General features: G+C 48.5%; 1 protein-coding gene across 27 annotated transcripts in view; it reads right to left on the bottom strand.

The window, feature by feature from the left end:
* MEGF11 (multiple EGF like domains 11) overlaps positions 1-14,339 on the bottom strand; it is a 359,109-nt gene that overhangs the window by 48,762 nt on the left and 296,008 nt on the right. For all 27 annotated transcript variants that reach the window (XR_006704624.1, XR_006704623.1, XR_006704626.1 and 24 more), the window contains exon 10: positions 8,939-9,113. Coding sequence is in view for 17 of the 27 variants with exons in the window: in XM_045449379.1 (XP_045305335.1) it covers positions 8,939-9,113 (175 nt within the window). In the remaining 10 variants the exon portion in view is untranslated. The remainder of the gene's footprint in view (positions 1-8,938; positions 9,114-14,339) is intronic.

Raw genomic sequence — 14,339 nt, 5'->3', positions numbered from 1 at the left:
CCCTGGAACTTCTTCCAGTCCTTCCTAGAAGTGTTTCCTGTGAGCTTTACAGCAGCCCCAGGATGCAGGGAGCACCTATCTTTGTAGAAGATGAAGTGAAGGCACAGATGGGTAAAGTGACTTGGTCCAATAGTGAGGTGGCAGCAAAGCCAGGGTCAGAGCCCAGGTCAGCATCCGGCTGGCCTTCCCCTCAGCCCTGATCCCCTCACCGCACAGCTGTCCTGAGGCGAGTGTGGCCTCCGAGCCATAAGCCTTGGGTCCAGCTCAATGTCCTCACGAGTCACGTCACCCTGGACCAGACCTGGAACCCCTCCAAACTTTGGTTTCCTCTTCTATGCAATAGCCCTAACACTTTTCGCCCTGCTTTCCTCATTAGGGGGGCTATGTGAGGCAGCTGGGTAAGCCGGGAAGGGCCGCCCCAGAGGAAGGGAGGGAGACTGAGGCTCCCAGCCTACCTCCCCTCAAAGACAAAGCGAGGAAGGGCACTAGGCTCCCACCGAGAAACGAGAAATGAGGTTGCCAAGGCTGTGCCCTTTCCCAGGAAAAGGCCTGAGGGAGTCTCCAAGCTGCTTATTTACCACAGATCCACAGCCCTCTCCTCTCCAGTTTTTGTTTGTGGCTCAAAGTGCAGGCTCTGGGTTCACACAGCTAGAGGCTCAGCTCCTGGTGGCCACTTACAAACTAGGGAAGGTTACTTTACCTCTCTGAGCCTCGGTTTCCTCATCTGCAAAGTGGGGATACTGATAGTCTGCACCTACAGGGTAATCGTGAGAATTACATAAAATGACGAACAAAGAGCAGGGGGCCTGGCCTGAGGCGTGCCATGGTCACTCAGAGCTCCGCTTGCTCATCTGCTTCCTCTAGACCTTTCAGGACAGCATCCCTGACTCGTGGCCTGGGCCAACTCTCCAGAGTCTGTGGGGGGTGGCCAGGCCCGAGAGCCGGCGGGAGCAGACACCCCAGGAACACCAGAGAATTGGATGAAAAGTAAACTGGTGATGCTCAAAGCATGGATGCCTCAGCTCCAACACCCTCTTCTGTTTCATGGAGAGAGCTCCAGGCTCTGGACCAAAGTCCCAGCTCCTGACCCCAGTAATGAGGGCACTGATAAAGACCTGAGGAAGCCAGCAGGGACAGGGTGCTCGGACATGAGGGACGTCTATTTTTTAGAACAGAAGAGTCAGCAGTTTTCCCTAATAAAGCCACAAACCACGGGGTCCCAGAGGGGGAAGGCTGGACTCAGCCTTAGTGACATAAAACCAATTTCCCCTACTTTGCTCTGTGGATTAATTGCCAACATGGTTTAATACTCTGGTGACCACTCCCCCAAGTGCTATCCCCCTCTTTGCCCTGGGTAAAATCAGTTGATGTCTGCTCCAGGGACAACAAACTCAGGAGGAGGTAAAGACAGAAAAAGCATCGGACTGGGAATTGTGTCACCTGATATCCATCCCAGTTCTGCTAATGATTTGCTGTGTGACCCGGGATAAGTCACTTTCCCTCTCTGAACCTGTTTCCTTCTTTTTAAAATGAAAAGGTGCGGTAGGGAAGTGCTCAGCATTCTTTCCACTCTGCCATGATGAAGAATAATTCCCGTTTTGTGCTCACACTGACCCTGAAGGGCAGGCACTATTAACCCATTTCACAGATGGGAAACGGAGGCTCAGAGAGGCTGAGGGCGTCACCTAAGTTCACAGAGCTGAGGGACAGGCTTGGAACTCCATCTCAGGCTTGTCTGACCCCAAAGTCCATGCCTTTGCCTCCAGTGTATCAACTCTATACAACCACATAAGAAACCTTGACTTTACTAAGCATTCGCTACATTCCAGCCTTTGTTCTGAGCATTGTACATATTTATCTAATCCAATCCTGAGAACACTAGAACATAGTACCATTATTTATTCTGTTTTATAGATGAAAAACTAAGGCTTGAGAAGCATAAGTAACTGGGCCAAGGCCACCCAGCAGGCAATGACAGAGCTGGGAGTTGAGTCCTGGAGTGTGGTGTGTATATGTTTACATTTTTACATTTTTGCTACTTTGCACTACCTGTGTTCCTCTGCTCACACAGGCAGGGCAGCTAGAGGGTGAATTCCTCATCTGCAGTGCAGCACCCAGGAAAATCTTGTACTATAATTAGGAAACCAGTCAATGGCGGGGCGGGGTGGGGGGGGGGAACATGAAAAGCTTAGGGCTAATAGCCTGCAGACCTTGGGTTTGATAAAGAACAAACAGTTAGAAAAGAAAAGGCACACACATTGTACACATGTCACCTGGCTGTAATTTTTCAGTCCACATTCTCTTCTGGCCCTGCAGCTGTCCTCACTCCCTTGTTCCAGCTCAGGAGCTGCACAAAAGGCAGACAGACGTTTTGTCCAGCTTGGGGGTGGGGGCTGGAGGAGAGTGACGTCTTTAAAGGACACCAAAAACCTTGGAGGAAAATTCAATCACTGCTCCACTGATCTGGATTTTCATAACTCTCACCCCTGTCCTGCCTTCCCTGGCCAGAGCGGCTGAGGTTTGCATACGACCTACCGACAGCCCAGAGAAAAGGCAGAAAAATGTGGAAACGAGTTTGTTCATTTGGGTGATGGAGTGCCCGCTCCCCTCGCTAGCATGCAGGATTCAATAACAGCAGACAGGACTTCAAAAAATTGCAGCATAAATAGATGAGCCCTTTAAGGTAATAGAAATTCTGTCATCCAGGGGAGAAATATAGGCCCCGGACCCCATGGGAGGGGACACCAGGTTCCTCTCCCCAGCCTCCCATGCTCCCCACACCCATTATAGCCAGAGCTGAAAGGGAGCATCTGTACTGAGCAATGACCAGAGGGCCCCTTATCTCCCAGACACATGGGTTCCATGCAGGGAGAAGGTCTGGGAAATCCAATCGCTGCAGCTCTGGTGACCGCACAGGCTGTTCGCTGCAGGTGCCAAGGTGGCAGCAATTAGTCCGAGAGCAGGAGAGGAAGCTTCATCAGGCTGGCCACTTAGGTGAGGCCTTAATTAAGGAAAGCTGGTCAGCAGAGAAGTGTGCAGGGGCTGAGAAGCTAGCCTTCTCCCCCTGTGATGAGAAAGTCGATTCTCAGTTCTGTGGCTGCCCTTGGGAACCCAGGAGGCCCCGTCAACCCTGCAGCTCCTGGCCAGAAGGAAGTTTCAACTAACTACTCTCTTCCTCTTGCTCCCCTTTCTGCCTGGACCCCCAAAGAGGGCATTCAGGCCAGGACCAGTCAATCTCTTCAGGTAGGGAACTGCTTGGGGTAAATAACAACAATAGCAGCAGCAGTATTAATGAAAAAATAATGGTAATAATAAGCTAACTCTTGTTAAAAGAGTACTGATATGCTAGGTATTCTAGTTATTGTGTATGTATTAATTAGTTCTATCAGCCCAGTAATCCAATAGGCTTTATTATTATTTCCCTTTCATATATGAGAAGACAGAGGCACAGAGAGGTAAAACATCCTGCCCAAGGTCACACAGCTAGTAAGCAGCAAAGCTGGTATTTGAAGTGAGGGAATCTGGCTCCATAGTCTCTGGGTAACCGCTATGTAATATTGCGTAAGGTAGGAAGCTCACACCATTCCCCGCGCCCCCCCCCCAAAAAAAAAACAAACCCAGAGATGATGTTGGGTGATAGCTATTCTAGTCCCACTACAGCTACCTGTTTATCTGAACTGCAGAGAAACCAATGGATGTTTTCAAGCCTCAGCCCTGCTGGCACGGTCTCTCAAGAAATGCCATGAGTTTCCTTCTTATAGCGGTCAGTGCTGGAAACTTCTGCTTTAAAGGCATTCATTGCTCTTCTCAAAAGTTTCATCCATTTCAAAATGAGTATGTTGAGCGAGATGTTCACATGCTAGACACGGGCCAAGGGGGAGGCAGCTGGAGGAGTAGACAGACTCTGAGTATGAGCCATCTGCTATGGGAACAGAGGAGAGCTTAATTCTGAAGAAGGAATATTCAGGGAAGGCTTCATGGAAGAGGCAGCCTTTGATCTTAGCTCTGAAAGGCTGAGAAAGATTTTCATAGAGATAAGGAGAGTGGGGAGGGCATTCTAGGAAGAGGGAAAAGCTTGAGAAAAGGCACAGTCAGAGGCTCCAAAGCAGACAGTGTGCTTAAGGAAAGGTGAGTCATGTGTGGCCACAGCAGAGATTTGTGGCAGGACTTTAGCAGGAGATGAAGTTAAGGTGAACTAGTTTTAAGGGCATACAAAGGACTAGGGTTTGAGTTTTGTTTGGTGGATAAAGAGAAACCATATAGAGGGATGATGTGATTTCAGCCTCCAAGTGAATAGACAGCTCCACTTAGTCCCCTCAACCACGGTTAGGCTGTTCCTCACTTCCTGAATCATCCCTCATGTGGACACTTCTAGGACTCTGCTGGCCTGAGCCTCCGGTCATGCGACCCTCACTCTGCCCTCCCCCACTTCTGTTCAACCTGGTGTTCTGACTGGGTGGGACCCTAGGTTCTGATAGGACAAGACAACCTTGGAGGAGAGGCTTGTGGTGGCTGTCCAAGGTGCTGAAACAATATGCCTCCCAATTTTAAGCCCTCCCATTTTAATGATTAGTTCCATACCACTGTCCTATTGCGTAGCCGATTTCATTCCCATTTTACAGATAAGAAATAGAAGCCCTGAAAGCTAGCATAACCAGAGCTACGAACCTGGTTTCTCACCTTCTAGCCCAGGGCTCTTTTGCCCCACCCAGCAGCCCCAATGTAATTCAGCAAAACCATGCCTCAAGTAATTATTACACTGGCATTGCCAAGCTAACATGTAAGATGCCTAGACTTTACTCCTACCTCCAGCTCTATGTCCATTTCCCCAAACATCAGCAGGTGTGTCCACCCCATAATTCTTCCTGAGACTGACCATTTAGGGTGATCCACAGGTACTTGTGTGGACCTGCTTGGAACCACAGCTGTGCATATTCATGGCTCTGCTTGTTCCAAAAGGAACCCCTGGGTATATATAGCTCATCTTGACACTCTCCTTGATGGGAGGAGTGCTAAACTTGGAGGAAACACTGCCCACCCTCCCACCCCAATACTCTCATAGTGCACCAATAATCACTACCATTTTACTGGGTGCTTACTGTGTTCCAGGCACTGAATCACAAACTTTCCATATGAAGCTTCTCACTCTCATGGCAAAGTCTACTATTAACAAATGAGGAAATTCAGGCTTAGGCAGGCTTCGGCTTAGGCTTGCCAGTAGGCAGAGTGGCAATTGGAGGGCAAGGATCTGAACTCAGATTTGTGTGGTTCCATGGTGATCTGTCAGTCAAAGTCTATCATCTAACATATGAGAGCTCAGCGGCTCCCACCACTACTGGCTTTGTGATCCTGGGCAAGTCACTTGTCCTGTTTGAACTTTAGCTCCTCATTTTCAAATTGAAGAATGTGAAAGTGCACCTCTACAGGGCTCTTGTGAGGAATAAAGATGAAGCATGCAGCAAAGACTCAATAAGTGTTTGCTGCTAGTGTGAATATGATTGTTACTGAGCACAAGCTCTTTGAAGGCTAAATGGATGTCCGATTAGCCTTTCCATACCACCAGATGATTCCCAAGTTTGTCAGGGTAAATATCTAGTGTTCTGAGAAGGAAGAAGGAAGAATGTGAAGGCCAACACACCCAGGCTGCCAGGTGGGTCTTGCTTCTGCCCCATATTCTCATGGCCTCTGCAGGGGTTGGGGACCATCTGGCTGGAGCAGGCAGGCCACCAGACTCTCAAGGGTGGTTCTCGCTACCTTACTAGTACTCTTCACATCTACGTTGAGTCTGAGGCCATTCTCAGGCCTCAGAGACTCTGCTTTAATAAAGCTATCCCCAAATCCTCCCTAAAGAGCCCTTGGCAGGGAGAGCTTTGCTGGGTGGGGCCAGTTGAGGATGTGGCCTCACATCTATTACCATGTTGGCTGACTCCCATCTTACAGAGGAGGAAACTGAGGCCCAGCAAAGTGAGGCAACATGTCCAAGGTTAGTGAGCCTAGGATAGAGGTCTCCAAACACTCAGAAAAGGGCTCTTTTAATTAGTCTCTAATTAATTGCTCATCCTAAAAATCTTTCAAGGAAAAGGGCAGCTGCATAAATTTATAGATTAACTAGCAAATAAAGGCATTCCTAATTATTATTGACTGCAGGGCATTCTGGTGAAGGTCTCAGCCAAGTCGGCTCTGCTCATTGCCCCAACCCCAACCCTGACCAGAGCTGGCTAATTGCAGGAAGTTGCATTCATTCAGAAGCTGGAGTAAAAGCAACAGTAATGAGTTCCCCCTTGGAGCCTGGTGCATTCAGGAATGAGTCACACTGGATGAGAACAATTGACTGTTCTGTAATCACCTCCAGCAGCTCCTGCTCAACACCCAACAGGGCCCCAGAAGTGCCTTCCCAGGTATAATGAGGCTGGGTAGGAGGAGATGGATGAGAATTCACAGGGTCTCACCAGGGTAGTTTGGCTTACAATCTGTCTTAGCCCTGAGCCCCAGGCAGGTAGGGCTCCACAATGAGATGATTACTGCAAGTGCCAAGTCTCCCAAAGTTCAAGGGCAGGAAGTCATTTGCATCCCAGATGGGAGGAAGAGAAGCAGGGGACTGGCCTCCAGACTGCAGGAGCCCTGGTCTGGGGGCACTCGGCACACAGACTCTCGCCTCCCTAGCCATCTGAAGGCTTTGATTCTCCCTTCTATTGAGGAATAGTGACTAGGCAGGCAGTTGGGGGTGAAGAAGGGGGAACATGGGACACTCAGCAGTCCCACAGATGATGTATACAACTTCAATGAGCCCCTCTCCCTTGGCTAACACACACACACATCACACACACACACATACACAACACACACCCCTCCTTGCTCCTACTTTCCTTTATCTCCCCCATAAGGGTGTGCTTTCTGATATGGTCCCTGATATGTGCTTTCTGCACAATGGGCCATCTTACATTTGATCTTAGCCAAAAGGTGGAGAAGCGATGCATAGTGGACCATCTTAGAAATCAGTGGGTTCATTTCCCCCTGAACACTTACCATTTACAGATGGAGGAACTGGGGGCTCTGAGGGAGGAAGCCATCTGTCCAAAGTCATAGTGGAACTGGAACTGGGGTCAGAATGCCCACACTAAATGTCTGGTGTGATCTGTTCACTTCCACTCAGTCTCCCAAACAACTAGTCTCTCCTATCCAAACCAAAACCTTGGGCACTCACATTTTTCTGTGGAAATTATGGCCAAAGCACACACCAATGAAGGTAAATAAGAAAGGAAACCTACAGGGGGAACAGACTTCTTTCTCTTTCAAAGATATCACCGGAATTCATTTTCACCCAGTTTTATCTGCACCAGGGAGGAGGAAGAAGAAACTAAACAGAATTTTGTTCAATAGACCAGGGCAACTTGCCCACAGAAGACACCAGGCAAACCCACACTCCCATATTGTGCTTCCCTGTAGATTGGTGGATCTCCACCTTGGCAGCACACTGGCCTCAACTAGACCAAAAATATCAGTGTTCTGGGGCGGGGGTGGGGTGGGGGGACAGGCAGCAGTGTTTATGAAGCTCCCCAGGTGATTCCAATGGGCATCCCAAGTTGAGGACCACCCCTTCCTACTCAAAATGAGGCCACTGACCAGCAGCACTAACATCACTTAGGAGCTTGTTAGAATGCAGAGCCTCAGGCCCCACCTGCATCTACTGGACCGGAACGTGCAATGCAATAGGGCCCACCGCTGATTCATATGTGCACTTGTGCACTAAAGTCTGAGAAGCACTGAGGTGAGGTACTTGATGTATTTCATCTCTACACCTGGCAGCAGTTTTGCGAGGCACGTGTTCCATTCCAGAGATGAGGAAACCGATCCTGAGAGAGGTTAACTCACTGCTCCAAGGTCACGGAGATGCTCTAGGACAACCAGGATGTGACCCCAGTGTGGTTCCAAAGACCACACTTTGTGCTGCACAGACCACTTCCTACAGCACAATCAAATATATGGCTCTGGGGGACCCCAGAGTGCTTGGGTCCTCAGACCCACTGGGCACGCCCCACCTTTGAAAAGGATTCCACTTCCAGTGTCATGTTCCCTCACCTCATAAAAACCAGCATAATTCATGAGAAAATACAAATAGTAAACACATGGGGGAAAGGTTCACTCTCCCCAGTAATCAGAAGAGAAATGCAAATTAGAGCAACATCAAGGAGCCATTTTCTACCGATATAATTAGCCAAAAAAAAAAAAAAAAAAAAAAGGATGTTAGCAAAGTTGTTTTGAAATAGGTACATTTGTACATGGCTGGTGGCGGTATAGATTTATATAACCCTTGAGGAAAGTAATATGGCACCATCCATCAAAAGCCATAAATATATTATGCCCACTGACCCTGGGAATTCACCCTAAGGAAATAATTCAATAGGAGAGGAAAAGCTGTTTGTAGGAAGATGCTTATTGTAACATTTGCCGTGAACATTGGAAACAACTCAATATTCAGCAGTAAGGGAATGGCTGAGTAAACTGGGGTACATCAGCTCCTGCAGTGTTATGCAGCTATTTAAAATGATAATCAAGAAGCCCAAGCAGCAAATGTGGGTGAAAGCAAGTAGAATACAAAACTGTGCATACTGTGGTTATTATGATGGAGAAAGACCGTGTGCATAGGATTTGGACAGGGAAGAGCTGGGCAAAGACAACCAGTGCTCAGGGTTGAGGGGACAATGGAAAGACCCCCTCCTTTTAATCTATAATTACAGACCTCAGTATAACTGACCCTTTGAGAGCAGCCTGGGGGCTCTCTGGTCAGGAGCTCTCTGAGGGGGGTGTGGAGTCACTTCCACTCTTCGTCCCTGGGCAAAGGGATTCCCAGATTCCACTCAGAGGTGGGAGGAGCTGACGCCTCCTCTTCTGTGTAGACTGGAGAGCATGAGGCCGTGGGAGACCCTTCCCATCTTACCATGAAGCCTGGGGCACAAGTGCAGCTCCCAGTGATGCTGTGGCAGTCGGCGCCGTTCTGACAGGTGCAAGGCAGCTGGCAGCCATTGCCATAGTAGCCAGCAGGGCAGGACTCGTTGCAGTGGTGGCCAGACCAGCCTGGCTGGCAGGTGCACGCTCCAGTTACTGGGTGGCAGCTGAGCAGATGAGAGAAGAATGAGGGGACAGTCTGGCCAGAGAGGCAGCCACGTCCCACCCTCTGCCTACCCTAAGTCTGGTCTGCCAGGGTAGCAGGATTAAAAGGCCTCTCAGGTTAAAATGCTTACTGCTTTGTTTGTTTGTCAGAAGGTGCCAAGGTCAAGGTCACATGGTCTTTATGGCCCCAAGAAAGCGAGGCTCATGGTAATTATATAATTTACCTAAAGTCACATAGTTTGCAAAGGAAGCAGCAAAATCAGGATTATAACACAGGTCTTCTGACTCCCAAAGAAGTGCTCTTTATAATACAAATACAGAGTCCAAAGAAGAAGGGAGCCTTCTTCAGTCCCTTCCCTATGACTGTGATGTCCAGAGCCTCACTCACCCTGTACTCAAGGCAGATGCCTGGTGAGGCAGCAGGGTGTGAGAGGGTTGCAGTGAGACCCAGCGACTCTGCATATTGTAGGTACTCCATGGACATTTGCTATGTTAAAATGAGACCTGAGGGCAGATGTGGTCTCTCTCCTCTGGCGGTGTCTGCATGGGACAGGATACCTTCCATCTGGGCTTTGCTAGGGCTCCTTAAGAGTGACTGTGATAATCTTTACCCCTTATCTGTCTGGCTGCCTGGCATGACCTCTAGAGAATAGGGCAATCTCTGGCTAGCAGAAGTCTGATCCAACCAAGAGCCAATATCTATTCATGATCAGAGGGGATGCTGGTGTGGTGACCACGTGCTTCTCAAAGCTTCTGTGGGGAGTGTAACTGACCAATGACCCCAGCTACTGTGTCTGAAATCCATCACTACGTTCACTCAGAGCCCACACTTCCCCTGGGCTGCTCCCAACTAGAGCATGGCACAGACATTAAAGGTTGGCCCATTCCTGGGAGACCGGAGATTCTTCTGATGGGCATTTTGGTCTAGAGACTCCCCATCTTGGCAGACTTTCTTAGAACTGTGATATAATCTAGGACTTCCCACCCAGCCTTCCTTCCTTCCCTCTCCTTCACAGGGGTCAGACCTGCACTGCACTCTGATGTTTTCCTAGCCTCCCAGCCCCCACCCTGTTTTCCCTCATAGATGTTTCTCTAGTAAATCTCTTGAACGTGGGGAGAACCCAGACTAACACTCCAAGGAAGATGCTGAATGGTAGAGACAAGCCAACCTTCCTGGATTCCCTGTGTCACCTGCCTCTCTTCTCCAGAGTCCAGCTGAAGGGATATGATCAAAAGAGGCATGCTCTGGCCTGGCAGGGGAGCCTGGGTACAATTCTTGATTCTGCTAAATTCCACGAGGACATGGGTTTTGTCTCCCCAGGTCATTGCTGTATCCCCAGCACCTGGCTTGTATTCACTGCCCAATTAAATATTTGGGAGTGAGTCATACTTTCACTATGAGTAATTATTTTCTGTGTCTATTGACTTATCATATGTCTCTCCCACCAGGTGGCAGCTCCATTGGGGAGGGCCCTTTGTCTATTTCACCTCTCTCTGTATTGTATCCCAGGGCCCCGCAGAGTCCCTGGCATGCTAGAGATGCTCAATACATATCTGGCAAATGAATTAATGAACACACTAATTGTGTGAAGCCCAGCCAAGCTATTTCTCTTCCGGGAGCCCTGGTTTTCTCATGGAAAACGAGGGATGGACAAGAGTAGACAGTTTCTGAATAATAAGTGCAAGTAGCTAATAATCATCTTGGAAAATGTTTAGTCTCATTAATTATCAAGTCAAAATAACAACGAGATATCACTTTTTCTCTATCAAAATAGATTTTTTTTTAAGGGACAATACTCAATGCTGGTAGAAGGTTCTGGAAAACTATTTGGGGTTATGTATCAGGAGTTTTAAAAATATTCAGACCCTTTGGTCTTATAATTCCATTTCTAAGAATCTCTCCTAAGGAAATAATCATAGTGGCAGAGAAAGATTTATGCACAGAGATGTTCCCTGAAGCATTATTTATAATAGAGGGCAAATGAAACCAATTTAAATAATAATGTGACCAGGCTATTAAAACACCAGGCACTTTATACATATATTTCTAATCTTCAGATAAGCCTGTGAGTTAGGCATTAGAGCCTCTATTTTACAAAGGGCACTTGGAGGTAATGTGACTTGCTCACAGTCACATGGCTAAGTCAGGGGAAGCAGGGATTCAAACTCAGGTCTGTCTGACCATGTTCTATCCATGGTCTTATGCCGCCTCTGACAACAAAGTGTTGGTTACATGAATTATGACAATTTGTATGAAGAGATGTTACAGAAATATCCAAATGCTTCCCAAAATCTTTACTGATACCATGTGAAGTGAAATAAGCAAATTGTAAATAAGTCATGATCTAAAATATGGAAAAAGTAAGACAGATATACATAGACGTGTATGAAGCACGAAAAAATGACAACAAAATGGCTTTGGGGTTGAGAAATTATGATGACTCGCAGTTTTTTCTTTAAAAATGTATTGTCGAATTTTCCCAAACTGAGCATCAATTCTATTTATACACAGATGTAAATCAATAAAAAGTGTAAATAAGTGGAAAAGAAGAATCATGCAAGGGATGAGGGTTTTGAGACTTCCTGGCTCCAGACAAACTCTTCCCTGAGCCCCACGCCATGAGGGGGATATGGGTAGTTACGTGGGTGCCATGGGGCGGTGGCCCCCACGTGGTGACCCTGACCCTCAGCTAGACAGATGTGGGGCACGCACCTCCCCCTGTCTCAATACTCTGAGCAAGCCCCTTCTTGGTTCCACATTTCCAGGAGCCTCTCCTGGGGTGGGAGGGTCCAGCTTAGTGACAGTCTCAGGGATGGACACGGGTGGATCTAACAAACGACCTGGCAGCCTTGGCTGTGGCCATCAACTCAGCCCAGCCCCTGCGATGCCAAAGGGTCTCAGGGACGCTTGTGCCCTTCCCATCGGTGGGTTCTCTCACTGCAGACCCTGGCTCTGGTGGGACCGCCACCCCGTGAGAAGCAGACCGGGCACACGCTGCCTGGTGAACCTGACTTCTAAGTGCTCCCGCAGGGCCCGCCTGTAGTCCCAGCCACCAGCGTTTGGGTGTGTGCATTGGTGCCAATTTTACTTTTCACTCTGAGCACCGGAAAAGCTCAACACTGCATCTGAAATCACTTCTTTCTCCCTCCTTTCATGTCCCTAAAATTCTAGGTAAAAAACCCATGATCTCTAGTTTCTTAATTTGATTGCTTATCATTAATTATAAAACCTCTCAAATACCTTTCAAGAGGGGCTGGGGGGAATGACTGCTGGCTGTGTGATTTATGACTGAGAACTGGGCACCTTCCTCACATCTGATCTCTCCCAGGCGTCCCCTGTTCCCTGCTCCCCTATGCTTCGTGGTGGCAGAGCCATTCCCTCAGTCACACGGTGGACAAGTGACTGTTGGTTAGGCTCAGGCAGAGGTCACAAACATTGGTGTTTAGGCAGGCTCAGTTCACTGTTTGTTTTTTTTTTTTTCTTCCCCTTGTCTTTATGCCATTTTCCCCAGACATAGATTAATCACAAATTAATAGGAGCCGAAAGCTGAACAATACAGGAATCTTTTCCGGGTGGATTTTTCTGTCGTTTTTATTTTGGTGGCTCTGAGATTTCTATCAATGCTGCATCTGTTGGCTAAATAAAATCTTTCAAAGGTAATACATGATCATGGCTGCTGGAATTCGTCTGTGACAATCCAGTTGTGGAGGGGACACGGCAGAGGCCTGACACATAGGCACTCTCTTTCTCAAGGTTATTCCTTTATGAAGGAGGATCATTTCTTTGTGCGTGCTACACAGCATTTATAAAGAGAATGAAGCGGTGGGGGGTCTGACCAGCCACTTCTTCCCTCCTCGGGCACATGAGTTCAACCTCTGTGAAGCAGCCTCTCCAGAGGGGCACCAGGCAGAGAGAGGCTGGGACCAGATGTGGAGGGTTGGGGGTCGAGAGTACTCTGTCTCCCTGGGAAGATACTCAAGGCCTTGCATGCCTTCTTGGTGGGGCTCTGCCATAAGCTCTCAGAAGCCAGGGGGAATTGGGGGCTAGGCTTCTGGGGACCCCACACTCCATGTCTCAGGGAGCTGGGGGGCACTTCACCTTCAAAGACCACAAGATAACTTTTGCTCCCACTGGGCTGATGAAAGGTGATGGACAGACTGGGAAACTGAGACCTAGAGAGGACAAGTGTACATAGCAGGGCATTTGATCAGACAGAGCAAATGTCCTGAGGCCAGGACTCAGGGGTCCCAGACCCCACCCAGGATAACTTAACTCCCTTGAGATGAGAAGCCATAGAGTTCTCCCTCTACTTTTCTTGGATCCCAAGAGAAGGCTCTATATTGGGACAAAAGCTCACAGAAGAGAGGAGTGACGTGTGTCCATGCAGAGGAAGAGAGGTGTTCCCTGTGGCCACGAAAATGAAGTCAAAAACAGCCTGAGAGAGTTGAGTCAGGCCAGAGGCTCTCAACCATGGGCAATGTACCTTACATTCCCCATCCAGGAAACAGTTTTGCTTGTCAGAACTTGGGGGCGGGTTGTGGCCACTGGGGTCTAGTGGATAGAGGCCACGGATGCTGCTAAACCCCCTACGATGCACAGAACAGCCCCCACAACCAAGAATTATCCGGCCCTAAATGTCAACAGTGGCCAGGTTGAGAAACTCTGAGTTAGACTGAATGAAAACGTTGAGTATTGTGGGTTCAGTTATTGGGCCAGTGTGCCAAAAGAGCGGGGTGAAATATGAACAAAAATAGTAAGGCAGACATCAGCCCAGTGGCAGAACCACCTAGAGGCATCGGCTGACTTGAATTCAGTGATTCTTCTTACTGAAGGTCTGCCCTGTGCCAGGCACCGTGCAATGCTGGGCAAGCCAGGTCATAACCGCCCTCAAGGAGCCTGGGCCACGTGTGACACAGCGGCCTGAAAGGAGGCCGCCATGCAGACACGGAGGAGCCCGGCCTGGAACCCCCAGTTCTAAGAAATGCTATGGATTCCCAATCCCTGAAACATGACACGTGTTAAAGACAGGAAAGCAAACAATCATCAATATTGGATGGGCTGAGATTAGCGACGGAGAAGAGGGAGTCCTTCCAGATTAATAATGCATGGAGGACTCCTTCAGAGGAAAAATAAATTATGCAGGGCACGGCTGCTCAGGCACAGGAGGAAAACAATAGCTCTTTAATCTGGGGGTTGGTTGAATCTCTGTGGCAAGGATTCTCCCTGC

The sequence above is a fragment of the Leopardus geoffroyi genome, chromosome B3 (assembly GCF_018350155.1).
Source record: "Leopardus geoffroyi isolate Oge1 chromosome B3, O.geoffroyi_Oge1_pat1.0, whole genome shotgun sequence".
Lineage (NCBI taxonomy): Eukaryota > Metazoa > Chordata > Mammalia > Carnivora > Felidae > Leopardus > Leopardus geoffroyi.
Note: the sequence above shows the minus strand (reverse complement) of the source record. Positions and strands in the feature narration are given on the sequence as shown.